The 24,930-nt window shown below is 37.5% G+C and overlaps 1 protein-coding gene across 1 annotated transcript in view; it reads right to left on the reverse strand.

Annotated features, from left to right (window-relative positions):
- LOC136041662 (phosphatidylserine synthase 2-like) overlaps nt 1-19,980 on the reverse strand; it is a 60,646-nt gene extending 40,666 nt beyond the window's left edge. Inside the window, exon 1 of the mRNA XM_065726374.1 lies at nt 19,794-19,980. Within this exon, the coding sequence (XP_065582446.1) occupies nt 19,794-19,942 (149 nt within the window). The 5' untranslated portion in view covers nt 19,943-19,980. The remainder of the gene's footprint in view (nt 1-19,793) is intronic.
- Between the last annotated feature and the right edge of the window lie 4,950 nt (nt 19,981-24,930).

Raw genomic sequence — 24,930 nt, forward strand, 5'->3', positions numbered from 1 at the left:
AGACAAAGTTTTAAGGGAAGAACAATGCGGTTTTAGAAAAGGTAGAGGATGTGTCGACCATGTTTTCACTCTTAGGTTAATAATTGAGAAGTCCCTTTGTTGTCAAACACCTTTGGTCCTCAGTTTTATCGATTATGAACAAGCTTTCGATTCCGTTGATAGAAGAGCGTTAACAAAGGTCTTATTGCTACACGGTATACCAGAAAAATTCATTAAAGTGATTTGCACTATGTACGAGAATAATACTGCTGCGGTTAAGGTAGGAAATGAGGTTAGCAACTGGTTTTGTATTAAATCAGGAGTTAAGTAGGGTTGTGTTCTATCCCCCTTCATATGTATCATTTTGATGGACTTCGTCTTAAGGAGCACAGGAAAGGCAATTGGAGACCATGGAATCAAATGGGGAGGAAGAACGCTCCTGGACTTAGATTATGCTGATGATTTAAGCATATTAGATGAAAGTGTGAGCAAAATGAATGAATTTTTTGAGGTTTTACGAGTTCAGGGTGCTAAAATAGGCTTGAAAATTAATGTTAAGAAGACTAAGTCACTAAGGCTAGGAATAAGTGGAGATGAACAGGTGACATTAGGTAAGGAAAAGATTGATCAGGTTGGGAGCTTCAGTTACCTTGGTAGTATTATTAGTAAAGACGGTGGGAGCATTGAAGATGTTAAAAGTAGAATAGCTAAGGCTCAGGGTGCTTTTTCACAGTTAAAAAAAGTTTGTAAGAATAGAAAGATAAGTCTAGAAACCAAGATTAGAATATTGGAAGCTACAGTGATGACAGTGGTCAAATATGGCTCTGAAGCATGGGCACTCCAAAAAGCAGATGAGAATTTACAAGATGTTTTCCAGAGAAACTGCCTACAGATTGTTCTGGGTATCTGGCTGACTGACTGTATTTCGAACAGTAGGTTGTACAAAAAGTGTGGTTCAATCCCGCTTTCTGGGGCTATAATGAAAGAAAGGTTAAGATGGCTAGGCCACATTCTACAGATGAAGGATGACAGATAACCGAAGAATGTCCTTTTTGGCCAACCGTCTGGGGCTACACGGAAAGCAGGTCGTCCTTGTCTGGGTTGGGAGGATGTCATAAATAAAGATTTAAAGGAAATGGGAGCTTCTTGGAAGGGTGTAAAGAGGGAGGCTTTAAATAGATTAGATTGGAGGAGGGGCGTGCGTAGCTGTGTTGGCCTCATACGGCTTGGTGCTGCAGTGAGTTATTAGTAGCAGTAGTAGTAGTAAACCCTCAGCAGGTGGTGCAAAATGTTTTATTTAAATGCATCAAATGACAATATCTTGATAACATAAAGGCAAATGTGTAGATATTTATTTTCTTCTATTTTTTAAAATGCTTTCTTTTTCTTCTTTTTCTTTAAAAAATGCTTTGTTTTATTTTTTAAACAGATTGAAGAATACAACTTTGTAACCTTTGTTCACACCTCTTGTGTTTTGAAAAAAAACTATCCCAAGTCCTTTTCTGCAACTTTTAATTTCATGAAAACTGTGAATAGGTGGATTATCTGACACATCACTGATGATGACACCACCTGACCAGTGAACCATATTCACTTGTATGAGCAGCAGCTCCTTAATAAGCTAGCATTGTTTGTGTAACATCATGTTTATAGGGCACTTGCAGCTACAAATGATACAGCCTCTCCCATTTTTTTCTTATTTTTACTAAATCTGTTGGTTATTTATTAAACATAGGTTACTGCCTATTTTAAACAAACGGATTATAATCGATGTTTTACAGTTAAATGATTGACTTTGCGAGTGATTACTCATTCTGATTGTTCTTTCTTACTGTTGTTTTGGTATTCATTACAAGTTTTCGTTTTTTTTATGATATTTTTTACCCCAAATTCCACTCTTTGGGGCTTGTGATAGTGATTTTTTCTAGTAAATACCTTATCTCTTATCATATTGCTTTAAACAATTTTTATTAATTTCTATGTCATTTTGAAATTTGTTGGTAGGTCATGGCTGAATCATTTTGAAATTAATGATAAAAATGATGTCACTTCTTTTTATCCATTGTTTTTAATTTGTTTACATTTTTCTTTTGTAAATTTGTAGAAATCTTGTTTGATTGTATGGATAAATAACCACCATTGGTCATGGCTATGTGCAGCATGCTGGAAGAATCTAACAAATGGAGACAGCACTTGTGCATAGTCTTTGTGGACTTTGAAAAGGCATTTGATTTAGTAGATCATCAAACCTTGTAGAGAATATTGTGGTTTTACAGCGTCCCTGAGAAGCAAATCCATATAATAGTTGCCATGTACAAAGAGATGGAATGCTGTGTTAAAATATTGGACAGCAACACACACTGCTTCAAGGTGGTGTCTGGTGTCAGGCAAGGCTGTGTCCTATCACCTCTCCTATTCATCCTAGCTGTAAACTACATCTTTAGACAGATAAATGGGCATGGAATCCAGATTGCAGGAACTTATTCCAGACATTGACTTTACTGACAATGCTGGGCTCATAGAAGCCAACAAGCAGAAGCTCCAGGAATTCCTGAAAAAAACTTGCAGAGAAAGCTGATCAATTTGGACTACACATCAACATGCCAAAGACAAAATCTATGTGACTCAGTAGTTCACCCATGGGAATCCTACTAGGAGGAGAGGACATCAAACAGGTGACAGACTTAAAGTGCTAGGGGAGTACAGTAACCTTCAGTGGCAACTCTGGGAAAGGATTGTGCAGCAGGATGGCCTGGGCCAATACATCATTTCAGAGACTTCTACCAGTCTGGAAACCCACCATATACTTGCTGAACTTGAAACTCAGGTTGTTCCAGAGCAATGTACTGTCTGTCCTGAGTTATGCTATGGAATGCCTTAAGCCAACTGCAAGACAGGAGAAATGCCTTACCATCTTCAAAATAGCTGTCTTCGCTTAATCCTTAGAATCACTTGGGGAGACTATGTCAGTAACAACAAGATCCATACCAGCACAGGCCAGATATCACAACCATTGTATGACAATGTAGATGGTGATACCTTGGGCACATCCTCCACATGCCAGATCACAGACTTCCAAACATACTCCTCCACTGGCAACCCGAAGGCACCTGTTGCTGACTAAGACCAAAGAACACACTGTATAGGACATATAAACACAACAGAAGAGCCCTCCAGACAAGTCTCATTCCAGAATAGGAAAACACATATGCAACAGCTCACTTGAGGGAAGATTAGAGGCTACTAACCAATGCCCTGTGTGCCTCTGGAGGAACTAAGATAAGGTTTAGGTATAGAAATAACATATACAGATTTTCAAATGTATGGAAAGATTCTGGAGGAAGTGATGACAAAGTTCCAGCCAATTCGTCACTGCAGGTCTTCAAGACAATACTAGGTATATTGTCAGGACCCATGAATTCATTGATATTAAGACACTGCAAAATGAAAATGACTTTAGGAGTGAATAGTTCACACAGTCAAGAACAGCATTGGATAACCAGAGAAATCACAATTTTCTTTACTGTCAACTTCCAGATTTGAGAACTCATGTAACTTTTGCCATAGTCTATTTGCTAATTTTGAGGGAAAGAATTGAAGTTCCTTTAAATTGCAAGGCCTATTTGATGACTCTCCACCAGTTCTTAGCAGAGGCATTTTGGAGCTTAGGAGCAAAGTCCTCTCTTTTTTTTGAACATGGAATTTCAAAATTGTACAAACTGTGTCTTTGTGGGCTATTATAAAATCAACCCCTATCCTTTTTGCTGTTTGAAAGCAGCTGTTGGTTGTTTGCCTTTTTTGTTCTGATAACATTTTTGCAGTGAATATTGAACCAAGGCTTTTCCTTGTTGGATGTCTGGATCCACTTTGAGGGATGTAACTTGCAATTCAGTTGACAGTGGTCTGCAATATTTTCCTAAAGCAAGTGTATTCCTTAAGCCATTCTAACCTCTTGTTTTGCCAGATTTGTTGCTCATGCCTTATATGGGGACATACAATAACAGCAATCCACATACAATGACAACCATGTGGTCACTTGTGAAAGCATGAGTATCAACCTTAAAGGAATCTGAATGAACAAAAAATTGATCAAGACAAGATTATACATTTCAGCCATGGTTAGCAACTGAATTCAACTGCTTGTTCAAGCCCATACAAAAAGGAAAGATAATACAAGTCTGACCCCTCTACATCAGTGTTATTACTATGGAGCCATAAGCTCCAACGGACATTCAAATCTTCAATAAGGATGATAGCAGACTTGGGGTATTTATCCTGAATTTTACCAAGGAATGTTTTAAGGTAACTGCAATGATTTCTTTGATGTACTATTCAGTTAATATGTATATTCGACCCAAGCACCTGTAACAAAAGCATAATAAGGCAACTGCAAGCAAGCACACAAGCATTAGCATTAATATATAAGCAAAAGCAAGCAATAAGTTCATTTCATCTTCCTTCTTTTCTTCATGTGATTCAACGATATTTTTTTTTATTGTATATGCTCAACTTCAACTTCGTTGGGGGGTTTCACCTGACGACCAGAACGTTTTTTTTTTTTTAGTACAATAAGTTCATTTCATCTTTTTTTTTTAATTCGGTACAATAAGTTCATTTCCTCTTTTTTTTAATTAATACAGTACAATCAATTCATTTCATCTCCCTTCTTTTCTACAAATTCAACTTTGTTGGGGGTTTCACCTGACGACCAGAACGAGTTGCCATCGCCCTTCTTCCATGGTTAATCTGCTGAGCTGGATCTGTGGCCTCCACCTCTTTGTTTGTGACACCTTGCTTTGGTGTTGGAGACTCCACTGTACGGGGGTCCGTAGTCTCTTGGGAATCAGCTAAGGGATCAGGAACATTTTTCGATGGCGAGACGCTCGAAGTTTCGACTTGGCAACTAGCACCATTGTGCAGGTCAGTCACCATAGGGTCTTGTCTTGATGTGTATTCTGTTATGGCGGAACGTCCCTCCTTCTTCGAGACACACATAGTATGAACGAGGGCTGTCGCCAGTCTTGCAAACTGTTGCCTTCTTCCAGGTTCCCTGGTCAGTCAACTGAGCCCACACTTTCCAACCCGTTTTCAGTGGTTCCATATTCCTTGCATGCTGATTATAGTGTTTGCTTTGTGCCTCTTGGGCCTTCTCCCTCTGTTGTCTGAATCGGTCAAATTGGAAGGCTCCTGGTTGCAAAGTTTGTGTGATGCTGGGCAGGAGTGATCTCAGTTGGCGTCCCACCATTATTTGAGCTGGGGCAAATCCATCAATGGGTGTGTTCTGATGCTCCAATAGTGCCAGATACGGGTCACTCTTGCTCTCAGCGGCCTTAACCAAGAGTCGTTTAGCTATTTGAACAGCCTTTTCACTTAAGCTGTTGGACTGAGGGTAGTTTGGGCTTGAGGTTGAGTGTAATATTCCCCAGTCAGTCATGAATTGCTCAACCCATATCGGACGAAGTGAAATTTCAGTTTGTTGATGACCTGCCGTGACGTGGTGTTTGTCAGGCAATCAACCTCAAAGAACCGACTCATATAATTGACAGTGACTATGTAATCCTGTCCGTTGTGCTGGAACAGGTCAGCAGCTACATGCTGGAATGGGTAGTTGGGTATTTTGTACAGGATCATTGGCTCCTTCTGTTGGTTCATGGCAAACTTGGCGCATACCTCGCAGTAGTTGACCAGCCTCTCGATATCCCGAGTGATGCCTGGCCAGAATACAGACGTTCTTGCCCTCTCTTTGGTCTTCGCCACTCCTAAATGGGAAGAGTGTAATTGGCCTAATATGCCTGCTCTCATGGATCTCGGGATGACTATGCGCTCCCCTTTAACAACAAGGCCATCAAGTTCTGCCAACTCATGACGATAACTCCAGAAGGGCCCAAGTTTTCTGTCTAGGCTCTTTTTATTGTTTGGCCAACCCACTTGTATTGTTTCCAACAGGGAGTTCAGTGTTTCGTCTTTAGTCGTTTCTTTACATATTTGTGCAAGCCTTTGGCTTGCTATGGATACAGTTTGAAGGACTGAGTGAACCAGAATTTCCATGTCTACCTGCAACTCAATGTCTGTATCCGCAAAGTGCAGGCGGGATAGGGTGCCCGCTACAGGGATAGTCTTTCCAGGTTTGTATCTAAGCTTGATATCATATGGCTGAATAGCCAACATTATTTGCAGCCTTGGAGGTGCCCTTTGTATAGACTTCCCAAAAATCGACTCAAGAGGCTTGTGGTCTGTGGTCACGCATATCGTTCTTCTGAACAGATACTGGTGAAATCATTTGCAAGCAAAGGTTATTGCGAGCATCTCTTTTTCCATTTGGGAATAACGCTGCTCTGTCTCACTTAGAGAGTGAGATGCAAAAGCAACGGTTGCTCCATCTGTTGATAGCTGGGCACCCAGACCATGCTGGGAAGCATCTGTGATCACCTCTATCTCCTTGGCCTCTGGATCAAAGTAGTAGCATTCTGAATCCCTCTCTTGGCCTCCTCGTGGCTTGTATTCCATTCGAAGTTCTGCTGTTTGGACAGGTCTCTGAGGGGTTTGTTCAGCGTAGCCAGGTTGGATTGTATCTAGACAAGTAATTGTACGTTCCTAATAATGTCTGTAGTTCCTCCTGGTTTCGGGGTGCGGGCATGTTTTCTAACGCCTGGGTTTTCTCTGGGTCTGGGGCAATGCAGCTTGTTGTCAGTCTGTGTCCGAAGTAGGTGATGGAAGTAGTGTCAAAAACACATTTTTTCTTTGTTAAACCGCACTACCTTGTCTCTTGCGGCTTGGAGTACTGCCCTCAGCTTGGCATCATGTTCAGCATCACTACAACCAATTGTTACAGGGGGGGGGTTTCTTATAAAGTTATTGGATTGTAGTGTTTCTTATAAATTTTAAGTTGGATTGTGGAATGGGAGCTTTATAGTTAAGGGACATAAAGTGAGAGGGTTCTATTGACAAGTCTCTATAACCATGGAGATGAAATCATTATCATGACGGTTATATCGTGATACTGTTGTTCATCAGTAGCTGGATTAGTATAAAATGTACTCTGTCTAGTCTTAATTGGGTAATTAATGATATCCATTGCTTCTCTTAATGTTTGTTTTTGGGGCTGTTTGTCCCTTTGTGACTCTATGTCCCCAGGAGTCTGTATAGCCTTATTTAATTCATCGTGTAACGATAAAGGTCTGTCTATTGGTGAAATAGGGTTCACCAAATTGTCGGGGAAACGTTTTGGGGGGTAAGGGGTTGAAATTTTATCTGGAAAAATTTGTGACTTTGGAGAAATCGTATAGTCCAATCCTTCTGACTCCTCACTGGAAGATGAATCACTATTCCTCCGTCTCCACGTAACAGGAGTACTTTTTGGGGGGTAACCATATTTGTCATGGTTAGAAATTCATTAAAGTTTTCCTCGTCACTACTGTTTTCAAAATATCCTTGTTTAAAATTAAAAGGTTTAAGCTCACTTAGTCTAGAGCGAGGTGGTTCATTTTCGTCTTCTGAGGTATTTGATGTTGAAGGTTGGGGGGTCCATGTTTCTGGGAATTTTCCCCTTTTTATACGACTAACATGGGTTTTATAGGTTTTTCCTGTTTTTGGTTTTAATAGTTTAAATGTAACATTATTATCATACCTCTTAATTATTCTTAACGGTCCTAGGTGTCGGTCAGAAAGCTTCTTGCCGTCCGATTTGTTTTCATTTTTTAAGTAAACGCAATCTCCTACTTGGAAATCGAGTTTACCTTTGACGTTAGGAATACTTTTTGCCTCTTGCTTCCTTTTTGATTTTTCTATTTCTTGTTTTACTAGTTTATAAGTTTTCCTCATTCTATTGATAAATTCCTGTTTATAATCTTGAGAATCATTATAATATTGTCGTGCCTCTATAATTTCATTATAGGGGATTCTAAAGTCTCGTCCGAATAATATATAAAATGGGTTATCACGTATGACCTGGGAATAAGCTGTATTAATTACATTTGTTAAATAAGGTAAGGTTTCGTGCCAATCCCTGCGATTTTCTTTCGTATAAATGCTTAAAATATTAGAGAATAGTTTGTGTCTGTTTTCGATTTTCCCATTGGCCTGGGGGTGATAGGGGCTCGATACCAATTTACTTATTTGAAGAAAAGACATTAAATCCTTGGTTACTTTTGACACGAAGTTAGGGCCATTATCGCTTAATACTGTATTAGGAATACCGAAATTAAAGAATATTTTAGCAAGAGCTTTCGACGTTGCATACGCGCTTTGATTTCTTAATGGTTTAGCAAATGTGAAACCGGAAAAGTGATCAATTACTGACAGTACACAGTTGTGTCCTTCATTAGACGTGGGTAGTCCTCCGCTAGTACCATATAAATCAAAAGAAACTATATCAAATGGGAACCGGGCCATAGGCGTTCTTCCTATCGCTGGATTAGGGTAGACTTGAGGATTTTTTCTTAAATTACATGTTTCACAATTATTAACGTAATTTTTTAACTTTGTTAAGGGTGAAGTAACGAAAAAGTATTGTTTTAATCTATAGAAAGTTTTATCTATTCCCAGATGACCTCCCACTTCAGAATGAAAAAATCCAAAAGCGGGTTTTTCCAAAATTTGGGGTAACACTGATACAATGGAAGTTTGATTTCTTTTATCGCTATGGGTCATTATTTTACATAGTATTTGTTCATCTAAATCGTAATAATAATTATCAATTTCTTTTTTAAAAGATTTCATTTCATTGGGTAGCTCTTTATCATATAAGAAATATTCTATTAGAGCAGCGCAAATGTTGTCTTTCTTTTGATATATTTTTATATTACTTAAAGATAGTGGGCTGTCTTTGTGTTTTTCTTCTGCCAAAATATTGGTCTGCATTTTTAAATTCTTATTTTTTGGAGCATGTTTTCCTTTTATCGTGTTAATTTCTTCATTTTCAACTTCTAAGGGGGCATTATCTGGAACTCTACTAAGGTAGTCGCATGGGGCGTTTTGTTTTCCCTTAAGATGTTCAAATTCATAATCTAAATCCTGGATTTTTAAGATCCATCTCGCGAGGATTCCGAACGGCTTTTTGAAAGTCTGTAGGTATTGAAGACTTTTATGATCGGAACGTAGTTTAAATTTTCTCCCTACCAAGTAATGTTTAAATTTTTCTAAATGGTGGATAATCTATAATAATTCAAGTTGTGTCGCAGAATAATTACTTTCTCCAGGTGTAAGAGTACGCGAAGCATATGCTATAACTTTTTCTTCTCCGTTTATTATTTGGGAGAAAATCGCCCCAATCCCCTTGGTTGAGGCATCCGTAGTAACAACGAATTGTCCTGTTTGGAAGTCGGGTAAACATAAGATAGGTTCTGAAGTCAAAGCCTTTTTCAAATGATCTAATAAATATTGAGCTATTTTAGACCACGTAATTTTTTGGGGGTTCCCTCTAGTGAGGTCCGTGAGAGGTTTTGCTACTTGTGCGTAATTTCTTATAAATTTTCGAAAGTAGCTCATTAATCCTAAGATTCCTCGTAATTGTTTAATTGTTTGAGGGGGTTTTATATTTTTAACAGATTCTATCTTTTCAGGGTCTAGGGAAATTTGTCCTTGTGTTACCACTACTCCTAAAAATTTTAGTTTGGTTTGAAAAAGATTTACTTTTTCTGGTCTACATTTTAAATTACCTTCTCTAAATTTCTCAAACACTTTTGCTAGGGTTACAAATGATCTTCCGTATCTTTGTCCATAGCTATGACGTCATCAACAAAATGAATTATGTTATTTAGGCCTCTTAGTAAATGTCTACAAGTGCATTGTGGTCTACACAATGCACTTGAAATGGTTTTTAGTCCAAACGGTACTCTTAAGTATTCATAAGAACCACATTCTGATGTTGAAAAAGCTGTTTTAAAAATATCAGCCTCTGCTATTTTTACTTGATGATAGCCTTGTGTTAAGTCTAGGGAGGTAAATATTTTATTTTTATTTGATATGGAGTCTAGAATTTCGTCAATTCAAGGTAGGGGAAATTTGTCACTTACTCCTGTTTATTTAAAGCTCTATAATCTACCACAAGTCTAAGGTCATTATTCTTTTTCGGGACTAAAATAACGGGGGCAGAGTATGGGCTTATGCTTGGTCTTATGATTCGATTTTTTTCGAGTTCATGTATTTTGTTTATTAGCCATTCTTTATGTTTATAAGGAATCCTGTATGGTTGTTTTGCAACTGGCGGCCCTGTAGTTTGTATTGCATGTTCATAAAATGGGATAAGTCCTATGTCGTCTTCAGATGTTGAAAAGACATCTCTATATTCCCATAATAAGTCGCATAATTTTTGTTTTAATGAAACATCGGTTATGTGACTTAGTTCGAATTTTTCAAGAAATTGAGATCTCGTCAGTGGATATTCTTTGTCAACTTGAACATTGATATTATTCACTAAGTTTTTTTCCGAATTTTTCCAATTGTTAATATCGGATTCCGATACTATTTGTATCTCTACTAAACATGTACCTTTACTTAGGGTAATTAGGTCGTTTTCGTGGGTGTTCGTTACCCAAATATAACCTTCACCCTTTTCGTAATTTATAATTTGTTCTTCGCAAACTACATTTTTCGGGAGATCTTCCGACGGCGATGCTACCCAAATTTCATTTTTATCATTAACTGGTTCTAACATTTGTGGTATTTGGACCCTCTGCATTGATTTAGGGGGAATTTTAGTTTTTCGCACTACGAATCCATAATACTTTTCGTTATGACTTTCTTTTATTGAGTTAAGGATATTATCTTCTGGTTTTTTCCTGGGAGTTTCTATATTCGCTAGTTTTTTCCATAAATATAAAATTTCTTGAATTTGTCTCTCTCTATACTCCTTCATGTTGCCTATGTTTTCCTTTACCTTGTTTGCTCGTATGTTATTTATCTCTGATTTGGTTTTTGTCGGATATATAAACTTTGAATTTGCTACATCTAATAATATTTTATTGGCTTTTAAAAAGTTAGCGCCTATTATCGCCTTGTATGGAAAATTTTTACAAACTATAAATCGAGTATAGAAATTTCTGTTATCTTTGCGCAAGGCTAGGTACACAGTGCCTTTTACATCCAGGTCATGTCCGGTCACGCTTGATAAATTGGGACAGATATTGCTTATTCGTCGTTTAATATAATTGGGTAATTTGTTAAATACGGATGTATTTATCACATTTACTGTTGCCCCTGAATCTATAAGGGCTGAGAAATAAATATTTCCTGCATTAAAATTTTCAAATACTGGTAACATATTATTATTTTTTGCGCTTAAAAATGGTATAATCACTGGCGGGTACCTATAAATTATCTTGCCACCAAATTTTGGTCCTAGGAATTTTGGAGGCTTGAGTCGTTTCCCTGGGGTTCCCAGATTTCGGGTGTAGAGTTTTCATTGGTTCTATTTTGGTTTTCTTGATCATTAATTGAAGTTGAGTTGTTATATGGGTTCCGTCGGCTGATAAAGTTACCTCTTGTGTTTCTATTCCAACCATTGTTAGGTTGGTTTGTCCTTCCGCGATACCCTCCGCGATACTGATTCGTACTGCGTTGGAAATTTGGGTTGGGTAATTACCTCTTGTTAAAAAGGTATTCCCTCGATTGCCTCTAGGGGCGTACCCAGTATAGTTTGTCCCCCTGGACAAACGGTTGCTCGATCCTCTAAAATTCGGGCGATAATTATTGTTTGTAAAACAATTTCTTGCAATATGACCTAACCTGTTACAGGCGTAGCACTTTAGTGGTTCATTGTTGGCTTGTGTCCTCATTTGATTATTGGGGGCAAAGCGTACTTGTCTTGAAGGTGTGGTGGTTCGAATTTGGTTTCGAAGCGGTTTTGGCGATGATTCTCTGGAGAAAATCGCGGAGAGGGATCTCTTGATTTTATAGCTGTTTTACTTTCTACCGCATTTATTGATAGTTTTTGATGCTGCAGGACTATGGAATCGATTTCCACGGCTGTCTCTATCTCCTGAACTGCCAGTTCTAAGTTGTTGATATTTTTGGAAATTAAGAGACGATATAGTTTTGGGTTGAGTCCCTGTTTAAATGCGTTTAGTATTATTTTTTCATACAATTCCCCTTCACCTGGACCGTATCACGCTTCTGTTGCGATTCTAATTTTATTTAAATATTCTCTTACGTTCTGGGTCTGTTCGAATGTTACTAACCCATGTTTTAGTTTGTTCAATGAACTAGTATCGATGAATCTCTTTTGAAAAGCCTGTTGCAATAGCTCTATTGAGTTAATTGTCGAGTTGGCTTCTGTTCCTACGGTATTTTCAATTTGTTTTAAAAATGTCAAAGCCTGTCCTTTTAGTCTTAAGAGTAGCATGTTTTTAGTACTTTTAAGTCAATTTTTTTCATTTCAACAAATTGTCCTAAATGGATGTTGAATTGATCTACATCTGTATCATCTTCATAATCAGGTAATGATTTTGCAATTTCTACCGAAGTTGCAATAATTTGTTGCGCTTTTAATAATTCATCTTGTTCCTGAGCCATATTTGTTATTTTAGTTCAGTTTTTCTTTAAGGAATTATTGAAGCTATGTGGTATATAAAATTTTAGTTTTCATTTAAAATTTATTGGTATTTAACTACTGAAGATTCTAATTATTTTTAGATGGGGTACACACAAAAAAATACATAAGTACAAATAAAATTATACTGCACTTAAATAATGTAAAATTAAATGCACTTAAAAATCAAAAAATAATTTGTAAATAATTATATTTGTCTAGGGTAGCAGGCAGTCATGTTGTCAGGCGTATACAGTTCCTTTAATGTCTCTATTGACGACCGCGCCAGATATTACGGGGGGGGGGGGTTATTTATAAAGTTATTGGATTGTAGCGTTTCTTATAAATTTAAGTTGGATTGTGGCATGGGAGCTTTATAGTTAAGGGACATGGAGTGAAAGGGTTCTATTGACAAGTCTCTATAACCATGGAGATGAAATCATTATCATGACGTTTAGGTCTGCCAAGATGGGCAGATTCCCTTGGGAACGAACCAGTAGACAATAGGAACTGTACCTGTACCTTGACTCAAAGACAAACACAATTATTGACAATAATTTTATTTTCTTACTTCATATACAACTTCAGGTAAAATGACTCCAATGAAAGATAGCAGTATAATGTGCATCAAAGAGTGACTACAAAAAAACTGAATTACACTCCTAACTTTTGGTTCACCTTATATATCCCGAATCAACCCGGATTTCTAAATTAAGCACTGGGTAGACTGACCTCAGAAATGTTGCAACACAACTCTTATTTTGATTATACAACATATGGCCTAACCTCCTTGCAAAGATTTATTACAACGAGGGTTTTCACCTCCAGTTTGTTGACCAGACCAGAAATAGAAATCTGGTTTCTAATTGGCTTTATTCAAAAGTTTGAATCTAATTTTGGTAGTCAAAAAAGTAACATTTTTTGCTTGCAGTAAGATATGTACCAAAGGTAAAAAGTATCATTTTTTGCTTGCTATAAAACTTGTGCCAAAAAAACACAAATCCTATGAGATAATGAATTTACACTTAAAATCTTTATATGTACAAGAGATTCTTATTTTGAAACCTTCTAAAGTGAATGAAATGAGAGATTTGGTTTTGAGTTCTGAAAAGGGGGGAGGGGGGCTGCTGGTCCATATATCACACAATGCCTGCAATATCATCAATGATCAGCCCGATATCCAGTTCTGTAAAGACCTCCTACGTCTTTCGCTGGTATTCATCCTACACTGAAATCAATCCAAATGGGTATTGGTTCCATTTATACCGGCCATACATGGTGTTGAATGTTGTCAATTCAGATGATGGTTTGTCCTACACCATTGACCAGTATCCATTTTAGGCATCCATCTTAAAGAACTTCTTTGCACCTTTGCACTTCGCTGCTACTTCATCAAATAAGGGTATAGGGTAATGCAGTCTCTTAATTGCTCTGTTTAAATCAACAGGGTTCAAACAGATCCTTAGAACCAAGGAATTCACCCACTGTGTTGGCTTGGTCACTTTTTCTATGACTCCAAGTGACTCCAGTCTGTCTAACTCCTCTTTGAACTTAGCTTGTAGTGCAAAAGGAACCCGTTTTGGTGGTTGTATAGTAGGGATTACACCCTCTTTCAGATATATTTTACAGGTTCCAGGCAGTGTCCCTATGCCCTCAAAGACAACACTGAATTCGTTTAAGAGTTTTTGGATGACTGGTCTGATTGGGGCTGGATTGCTGACACTGAGGACAAACTTGATCAGCTGAAGTCGTTTGCTGGACTGGCGGCTGAGGATGGGTGCTCTATCTGTGCAGACCACATGGAAGGTATGGGTCTGGGGGGTTTGGTTCTTGTATTGAACTTTTAGGTTGGCTGTCCCCAGTACCTTTAGCTGTTCTCTGGTGTAGCTGGTCAGCACATCAGTAGTCGGCAGCAGTACTGGCTTTCTTGCCAATTTGTTGAAGTCTTTGAGTGGCAAAATATTGGCCTCAGCACCAGTGTCTATGTTGAACGCCAATTCACTATCGTTTTCTGTCAGTTTTATCAGAGCATAAGGCTTTTCCACCTTTTCTTCTGTGGAAATGGACTCAATCATGAATTCTCTCCCATCTTCCACTTTGCTTCTTGTTTCAAGTTCATGTACTACTTTGCTCTTGCACATTTTGGCAAAATGGTTCATCTTCCTGCCTTTGCTGCACTGCTTCCCTTTTGCTGGGCACTTATGGCTTCTTGAGTATGGGCCACCACAGAAATAGCATGCAGGGGAATTTTTTTGTCTTTGAACCACTTCCACCTCCTGCTTAATTGGAATCTGCACCTGTTCGTTAAGCATGAGTGCTTGGGTCTCTTGCACAGTTTCTATAACTCGACTGCACTCAACTTTTCTTGCCAAGGTAAGTGTGGCTCCCTCACTGAGAAGCTGCTCACGGATTCTTGCATTCTTGACTCCAAAGACCAACTGATCTTGAACTAGCTGGTCTTCTAGGGTATCAAATTCACAACCCTTGGCAAGTACTTTCAACTGAGTGACATATGACTCAATGGTCTCTCCATCCGCTTGGTTTCTCTGATGAAAGATGTATCTGGCAAAGATGGGTTTGCACTTGGCTGAATATAATTCTTGAACTTGTCTAGATATACTTTTGGCTTGTTTGCCTCCGCGTCAGTTAAGGTCCAAGTGGAGAACACATCCTGTCCTTTTTCTCCAGACCAGTAAGTATGAGCATTTCACTGCATCTGATTTTCCACTTAGTGGACCAGAAAACATGAGCTCACAATGTCTCTTAATTTTTCTCCATTCTGATTTTAGGTTGGGGCTTGACCAGTTGATTGATGGAGCTGGTGTACTATCCATGTTGAACTTCTGACACCATACAATGATTTCTTTGATGTACTATTCAGTTAATACATATATTTGACCCAAGCACCTGTAACAAAAGCATAATAAGGCAACTGCAAGCAAGCACACAAGCATTAGCATTAATATATAAGCAAAAGCAAGCAATAAGTTCAATTAAGTTCAACTACTGGTCTAGCAGGATGGGGAGAGGGGGTTACACATAGTCTCAATGATCACAGACTTCTTTGGGAGGATTACAGTAACCCACAGAGCTTCTTTGTCTGTGTAATTTGGGAGATTAAGGGTTGAACATGGTATATGACTATCTATGTGAATAGAAACAATTTCTCCTCCATATTTTGAACTGTCAGTGTGTACCCAGTCTTGTCTGTGGCATGTACCATTGTATGGCAACCTTACTGCTTGGTATCTCATGGCTGAGATTGGTCTCAACAATGCATATAATAGCTGGTTTGACATAGTTCAATAAATAGAGGAACTGGTCAAATTCAGTTGTGAAACTTTATGTATTGCAGTAAACTACTGCAGATAAGACTGAATACATTGTACATGGGTACACAAAAGGTTTTTGACAAGAGATCAGCTTGGTCCAAGGCTTATTTTGATGAATTGTAACTAGGTAAGAAATATCTTTGGGTGGTTAGCCTTTATGTTGGAGCTGGTGCCCCCACATAGATTGTATCCATGGAGTAGAGCATTTGGATGACACTTCTCACAATTCAAATTGTGGACATAAAATTAGCACAGCCCAAGCAGGGGCACTACAATCAGTTTGTCTAACACAACCTCAAATTGAAAACAGATTTGCAGGAACTTTCAAAAAGAGTTTGAAATTTCTCAAAAAAGATATCACAGCAAAACTGACATCATTATCAAAGGTTTTCTGGCTCTTTTTAAAAATTCTTCCAAGTCTTGGCAACATTCTAGTTTTGCTTATTTTTGCTATCTTGAATAAGGATTAGGTTAGGATAATGAAACTTTCAGGGATCTATAGACTAAAGTATGTCCTGGGAAGGTATTCTGAAGTATCTACATCTAGTCCTTCTCCCTCTACAGGCCAGTGACTTTTGAAGACCTTTAAGAATATTTGTGTGGTAAAAGTGAAGCCTTGTAAAATAGATCTTTTGGTTAAATGAAGTATAAAGAAACTGTTTTCAGCTTTAAAACTTTGCTCAATCCTAATTTATGAGGTCTCATTTCTACAGATACATTTCTTAAATTTTAACATTGATATGGCTTAAAATTCTACTCAAATAACAGGAATTGCATTGTCAGAACTAAAACCAGAGAAAAAAAACAGATAATTAAAGTAAAATGTTGTTTTGTGAAAATTTCAATAGCTATTAGATTTCTACTGAGGTGGGGTTAACATAGAAGCTTGACAATAACTTCCCAGAGTAGATTTTTGGCCCTGGATTCATTACTGAGAGTTTCATTTTCTTAACTTTAAGAGTGAGTGTTGTAATTATCAAGACATTAGTCTGATCTCTGTAGGTAGCAAACTACTCAGTAATATGACACTTTTTAGATTGAGAGATGCTGTAGACAAAGTTTTAAGAGAAGGACAATGTGGTTTTAGAAAAGGAAGAGGATGTGCCAACCAAGTTTTCACTCTTAGGTTAATAACTGGGAAGTCCCTTTGTTGTCAAACACCTTTGGTCCTCATTTTTGTTGATTATGAGCAAGCTTTTGATTCTGTTGATAGAAGAGCATTAGCAAAGGTCTTATCCTTATATGATATACCAGGAAAATACATTAAAGTGATTGCTGTGGTTAAGGTAGGAAATGAGGTTAGCAACTGGTTTTGTATTAAATCAGGAGTTAAGCATGGTTGTGTTCCATCCCCCTTTATATGGATCATTTTGATGGACTTTGTCTTAAGGAGCACAGGAAAGGCAATTTGAGACCACAGAATCAAATGGAGAGGAAAAAAATTCCAGGACTTAGATTATGCTGATGATTTAAGCATATTTGATGAAAGTATGAGCAAAATGAATGAATTCTTAGAGGTTTTGCAAGTTCAGGGTGCTAAAATAGGCTTGAAAATTAATGTTAAGAAGACAAAGTCACTAAGGTTAGGAATAAGTGAAGATGAAAATGTGATGATGGGTAACAAATATTGATCAGATTGGCAGCTTTGCTTACCTTGGTAGTATTATTAGTAAAGATGGTGGGAGCAGTGAAAATGTTAAAAGTAGAATAGCTAAGGCTCAGGGTGTTTTTTCATAGTCAAAAAAAGTTTAGAAGAATAGGAAGATAAATCTGCAAACCAAGATTAGAATATTGCTATGACAGTTAGTTTAGACATTTTAGAAGCTACACTGATGACAGTGATCAAATATGGCTCTGAAGCATGGGCATTCCAAAAAGCAGACAAAAATTTACTAGAGGTTTTCTAGAGAAATTGCCTACAGATTGTTCTGGGTGCCCAGCTGACTGACCATATTTCAAACAGTAGGTTGTACAAAAAATGTGGTTCAATCCTGCTTTCTAGGGCTGTAATGAAAGAAAGATTGACATGGCTATTCTATATTCTGTTGATGAAGGAAGACAGATTGTCCTTTTTGGCCAACCATCTAAGGCTACACAGAAAGCAGGTCATCCTTGTCTTGTTTAGGAGGATGTCATAAATAAAGATTTAAGGAAATGGGAACTACCTAGGAGGGTAAAAAGAGGGAGGCCTTGAACAGACTAGGTTGGAGGAGGAGCATGTATAGTTGTGTTGGCCTCAGGCAGCTTGGTGCTACAGTTAGTTATTATTAGTAGCAGTAGTAGTATTATGGAAGGGGGGTAATCAAGAATGTATTACATCAAATAGGCTAGGCTACTTAATCAAAATACCAACCCTATATACTTCTGTTGTGTGGTGGTGCCAACTTTAAACTGATGGAGCATGGTTCTTGAACAGTATCTACCAATGTGGTTACTGTTACCAAGTGGGCTTAAATTTCATCTCTCCAGCACTCTATAGTCCTGATGGTTTGTTGCTTGACCTAAACACAGCAACTGGATCTATTGCCATAGGTCCAGCATTATATTTCTTGTAACTAATTCACTACAAAGTGTAAATTAAGGTGGGCTAATTAAATATTTAATCAGCATATAGCTATAATATAGTTTATTTCAGAAAACCTAAGCTAACTGTATCCAAATAAAGAATGGTAAACCAGTTTTTGCTGATTTAACTAAGCAAACTTCTTGAGCAAGTACTGGCTAAAATGGAAGCACCATGACATCTTGTTACTAAACAGGAATACTACTACTACTACTACTACTAATAACTCACTGCAGCACCAAGCTGCCTGAGGCCAACACAGCTACGCACGCTCCTCCTCCAACCTAATCTATTTAAAGCCTCCCTCTTTACACCCTCCCAGGAAGTTCCCATTTCCTTTAAATCCTTATTTATGACATCCTCCCAACCCAGACAAGGACGACCTGCTTTCCGTGTAGCCCCAGACGGTTGGCCAAAAAGGACAATCTTCGGTAATCTGTCATCCTTCATCCGTAGAACGTGGCCTAGCCATCTCAACCTTTCTTTCATTATAGCCCCAGAAAGCGGGATTGAACCACACTTTTTGTACAACCTACTGTTTGAAATACAGTCACTCAGCCGGGTACCCAGAACAATCCGTAGGCAATTTCTCTGGAAAACATCTAGTAAATTTTCATCTGCTTTTTGGAGTGTCCATGCTTCAGAGCCATATTTGACCACTGTCATCACTGTAGCTTCCAATATTCTAATCTTGGTTTGTAGGCTTATCTTTCTATTCTTCCAAACTTTTTTTAACTGTGAAAAAACACCCTGAGCTTTAGCTATTCTACTTTTAACATCTTCACTGCTCCCACCATCTTTACTAATAATACTACCAAGGCAACTGAAGCTCCCAACCTGATCAATCTTTTCGTTACCTAAGGTCACCTGTTCATCTTCACTTATTCCTAACCTTAGTGACTTAGTCTTCTTAACATTAATTTTCAAGCCTATTTTAGCACCCTGAACTCGTAAAACCTCTAAAAATTCATTCATTTTGCTCACACTTTCATCTAATATGCTTGAATCATCAGCATAATCTAATTCCAGGAGCGTTCTTCCTCCCCATTTGATTCCATGGTCTCCAATTGCCTTTCCTGTGCTCCTGAGATAAATTATATAGGCTATGTCAATGAATGGATAAAAAATCTAAGCTGTATGCCTTGTGTGATGTAAGCTGTGTTATAGGAACATGTAAATATTTACCTCATGTGGTGTATCAACTTTCTTCCTAGCTAAATTACATGAATAGGCTATGCATGAATCTACTGCCTAGATAGGCTTATTAATCATTGTTTTAAACTAGTCTTCAAAATATTTCAGGTTTATTTAAAGCTTTTCCCTGATGTTCACTTTTAATTCTCTCACATATTTACCTACAGGTGTATGATATCACCCACTAATGTCCACTCACCAGAAAAAAGTCATAGTCCCATCATCAAAAACAACTTCATATTCCTTTTTCTCAGCATCCCAATCATGAGCTGTTTTCAGTGAAGTGGTATTCTTAACTTCAAAATTATTCTGAGGCACAGGCTTTAACATTCTTTTTTGAACTGCCATTTTGAACAAATTATTTTATCTTCTTCTTCTTCTTATTCAGCAGACGGGCTTTTCAGTTGATACTATTTAGCCCTTTTCCTTTTGGCTCACTCTGTGAGATCGACAGAGCTATGGAGCTGGTTTGTCTTGTATGATTTGTATCTGCTCAGATTTCTTGAAGTATATCTTTTGATACCAGCAGTTGAATTATAAGAGAGTATATATTGATCTCTGTGCTCTGCGGGAGAGTATGGTCAGCAAGACTCTTGGCTGTTGGTGGAATTTTGTGGTGTTTGAAGCATTCTAACATTTTACGTCGCAGGGTATACTGTGCAGACGTCAGCATATTACATTCAAATAGGCAGTGATCTATTGTTTCATTCTTAAGATTACATGACCTGCAAAGGGGGGACGAGGGAACTTCGCCACTTGAATTAGGAATCTGATATGAAAATGCCTGAAAATTTAGCCCATTTGAACCTGACCGAATCCTATGATAAATCTTGGAAAGGTGCTTACTTGGGAAAGGTGATGGGGTAGGATTCTTATTAATTATCAGTACCTCTGTAAATCTCCAGCGGTAAATATCTCTAATGGGGATTGGTCTCCCACTTGGCTGGTCAATATTTAAAGCATTTTTGGCTATTTCATCTGCCTTATGGTTACCTATTATACCTGAGTGGCTTGGAATATACTGTATATGAGTTAAAATACCATTTGTAGCAAAAATATCAATAATCCTAAGACAAAGAAATGTGTCAATATCCATCTTATTTTGAGAAGCTGACGAAAGAAGCTCTAGGCTTGACAAAGAATCAGAATATATTATAATATTTTTAATATTAACTTTCATATATTCATTAACCATGAGGAAATCTAGTGCCATGATTATGGCGTTTAGCTCGGCAGACATTACAGATGAATTATCTTGTAATCTCTCTCCTAAAGCGATATTATGGGTTGGGAAGAAAGCTCCGCTTGCCACTTTCTCATTCATTTTGGACCCATCTACAAAAATTTGGAAATAATTTTTATAAGCAACATTATTTAGTTCGGCAAATTTTTTCTGAATAAAAGAAATGGGGGTAAGTTCTTTGGTCCACTTTGAGAAGTCAGTCTTTATTATGGGGGTTGACCAACTCCAAGGGGGGGTTTGGGGGAATGTGGGTGCAATAGATTTTACTGGCACTGGGAACTTCTTCTGGATATTTGCATATTCATTTGCAACGCCTCTAAACATAGATGGATTTCTTAACCAGTTATGCAGGGTATGAGAATCATTGGCTTCAATTTTTGTAAGGTACTTAATTAGTAGAGATCTTCTTCTTTCATTTATTGGTGATAGTCCACTCTCAGTAAGCAGAAACTTAGTTTTTGTTGGTTTCCTAAGACCAAATATAAGACGAATTATATCATTTTGTGTCGTTTCGATTTTTTGCATGTGGGTCTTAGCACAAGCACCATACACTATGAGGCCATAATCAATATGGGGCCTTATATATGATTTATAAAATTGGATTAGTGTTTTCTCATTACAGCCCCAAGGTGTGGCTAGTAGCCTTTTAATTATTCTTGTTTTTCTATAGCACTTTTTTATTGTATTTGTGATGTGGAGGTGGAAATTTAGTTTTTGGTCAAGTATGAGCCCTAGGTAATTAATTTGATTGTCCTCTGGGATAAGTATTCCATTTAATGTTAGCCTAGCATCATAATGATTTCGCTTATGGTGGAATTGGATAATTTTTGACTTTGTGGGTGCAGTAGGTAAAATGGACTTTTGGGAGAACTTTTCAAATTGGAAAAGTGCATTTTGCAACTTTGAATGCGTAATCTCGAAGGTATTGCCAGTTGCCCATAATACCAGATCGTCAGCGTACTGTAGATTGGTATGTGGGAGGTTCATGTCCCACAGAAAAAGTGAAAATAGGAGGCAGCTCAGGACTGCACCCTGTGGAAGGCCTTTGGTTATTGGAGTTTTGGGTGAAGAGGCTGAACCTACACAAACAATGAAACTTCGGTTTTCTATAAAGGATTTTATGAAGGATACAAGTTTGGGGGGTAGTCCAAGGTTTGTAAGTTTAACTAATAGAATCTGGTGGTCAACATTATCATAAGCTCCTTCAAAATCTAGGAATGCAGCAGTTAAGACATTATTTTTTGATAGGGATTCATTTATTGCATTTGTTAACACTATGAAAGCATCTGTTGATGAGTGGTGTTTCCTGAAGCCAGTTTGAGTATGAGGTATCAGATTATTCTTCTCAACAAACCAAAGCAGCCGATGGTAAATCATTTTCTCCATTAATTTTCCCAGCACTGGGGTAATCATTATGGGTCTATATGACTGAGGGTCATGTTTAGGTTTATTTTTCTTTAAAATTGGTATAAGAGATGAACATTTCCAGATATTAGGGAATGTGGATGTAGCCCATGCATGGTTATAGCAATTTAGGAGCTCCTGTTTGTACAAAGGGGAAAGATTCTTTATCCATATAGGGTGTATATTATCATAGCTACTTGTAGCATTGGCCTTGATATGCTGAATTGCATTATTCAATTCATGTATCGAGAAGGGATGGTTTATATATTCTGAACCTGGTCGGGGCTGGTAAATAGGATTTGTCATGATTTGTGTGGTGATATTTTGGTTTTTTGATGTTAGCTTCTTTGAGAAAAGGGAGGCAAATAATTTTGCCTTATCAGTGTCGTTATCATAGTGGGAATTCTCATGTATTAGTTCATACATAAGAGGGTTGGAGGATGTTTTTTTCCCACAGATTTTGCTTATAAGTCTATGTATTCTTGGCTCAGATGTTTCTCTGGAAAGATTATTTGCAAAATTATTCCAATAATTATATTTGGCATTAGTTATTGTTCTCTTGAGGTTAGCCTCTGCTTGTAATTTACTTAAATATGTGTCAGGGGATGGTTTTCTTAGGTATGCTCTCCTAGTTGCATTTTTTATTCTCCACATAATTTGGCAATCTTTTGTCCACCATGCTTTAGGGGTGTGTTTAGGGATGGTTTTCCTAGGTGAAGTTCTGGGGATAGCTTGATTAGCTGCATTTGTTAATATTGATGTCATAGCTTCAGCACACGTGTCAGCAGTTACAACTGAGGTATGAGATTTCTGGGTTAAACTTAGGACTTCTTCATTAAGCTTATTTCTAAACAAGGTCCAATTTGCTTTGGTGTTGACATATTTAGGGATATGTGGGAGAATGTTGGCTGGTTCATTTAAAGAGGATACTATTGCAAAATGGTCAGTGCATAGATTTTCAATTTTCTTAATATAAATTTTATTTAGTATATTTATTGAAACAATTTGTAGGTCAATAGTTGAAAATTTACCACTTTTGGGGTTAAAATATGTATTTAGATTAGGAGGGGTAGCAATTGCTAAATCGGCATTATTTGAAATCAATCTTTCAATGAGCTTACCAGCTTTATTTGCTGGCTTATCCCCCCACAGAAGACTGTGGGCATTAAAATCCCCGCAGATGATTATGTTTTTTAGCATATTAGAATTAGTAATATAAGTGAAAAAATCCATGGCATCTGTAGTCTGGCCATTGGGGTTATAAAGACTTAATATGTATGTTTTTGTATTATTTATCCAAACATTGATGCCAATAACATCAACATCATTTGAAAAATCTGGGAAATTAATACCGCAAAATTTAATATTATTATTTAAAATTATAGCTACGCCACCTCCTTTTCTCTGAGAAGACCTATCCTTTCTCAGGATAGTATATCCTGGAAACTTTGTTTGTTGGTTATTAGTCAAATGGGTTTCTTGAAGGCAAGCAATATCAATGGAATTTTTATTCATAAAAGATAAAAGTTCATTTAACTTATTTTCTGAAAGTGATCTTACATTCCACTGAAGTATTGAAATATGCTGCTTTGTTGTTTTAATTTTCATTTTGCTGTGTATCAATCTTTAGCTTTGCTAGGAGCAGAGCAAGATCTTTTTTTGCTTGGATATGCATGTGATTGGGTAGGTACAACTTTGCCAATTCGCTTATTATTTTTGCTTTTTGTGGTTGTTTTAGGTTCATTGACTGTACTGCATTAGAATTTAGTATAAATAGGCACATGTTAGGTGTTAATTCATTTGGATATTCATCTGGCTTTTTGTTGATAATTTGATTAATACCCGTTAATACTTCTGATTCATTTCTACTCGGGAGAGGTGGCCATTCTGATATTCTATCATTACTTGTAGAGGCTGGAAGGTTTGTCCAGGGTGAACCTCTCTTATAGGAATGTGAGCTTGGTTGCTTTGAGGAAGGAGTCTTATTGGGGGTGCTTGATGCTTTTGGTAGAATGGTTGGTCTGTGGGTGAGAGGGTTGGGTGGTTTCATAAAGTTTTTGGTCAGGTGTGATTGAGCTGCATTTGCTTCCATTGCTGCAAAAGGGTAAGGTATGTTTTTTTCTGTTGCTATTTGGAGTGTTAGTGCTCGTTTTTTATATACAGGGCATAAAGTTTTATTAGTAGAATCGTGGGGACCATTGCAGTTGATACATTTTGGCTGATTGTTTTTACAATTTATCATTCCAGTGGGGTGGGAGTTTTTACAAGAATTGCATTCATGTAATGTTTCACTGCATGTGTTTTTTGTGTGTCCTAGTCTTAGACATTTTTGGCATTGGATAGGTTTTGGCTTGTAGGGCTTGTGGGGTTTCCTTTGTCCAAATAGGAATATCTGATCCAGGTTATTATTTTCTTCTCTTAGTGTGAATAAGAAAGACTTGCTTAACTTTTGGCCATTGGCATCTGGTTTACCCAATTGGGTTACATCAGCTACTGGGATTGGGTTACCAGTTCTGTCAGAGAGTCCTTCTTTTAGATCCTGAATAGGAATTTCTGGAGGGATGTTATACACTACTATTTTAGTTGGGTTTTGGTTTGGGGACCAGAGAACAGATTTTATTGGTATGTTAAGAAGAGATTTTGAATTCTGTAATATGTCTGCTGATTTAGAATCTTGAAGGGCTATTAG

The sequence above is a fragment of the Artemia franciscana genome, unplaced genomic scaffold (genome assembly GCF_032884065.1).
Source record: "Artemia franciscana unplaced genomic scaffold, ASM3288406v1 PGA_scaffold_32, whole genome shotgun sequence".
Taxonomy (NCBI): Eukaryota; Metazoa; Arthropoda; class Branchiopoda; order Anostraca; family Artemiidae; genus Artemia; species Artemia franciscana.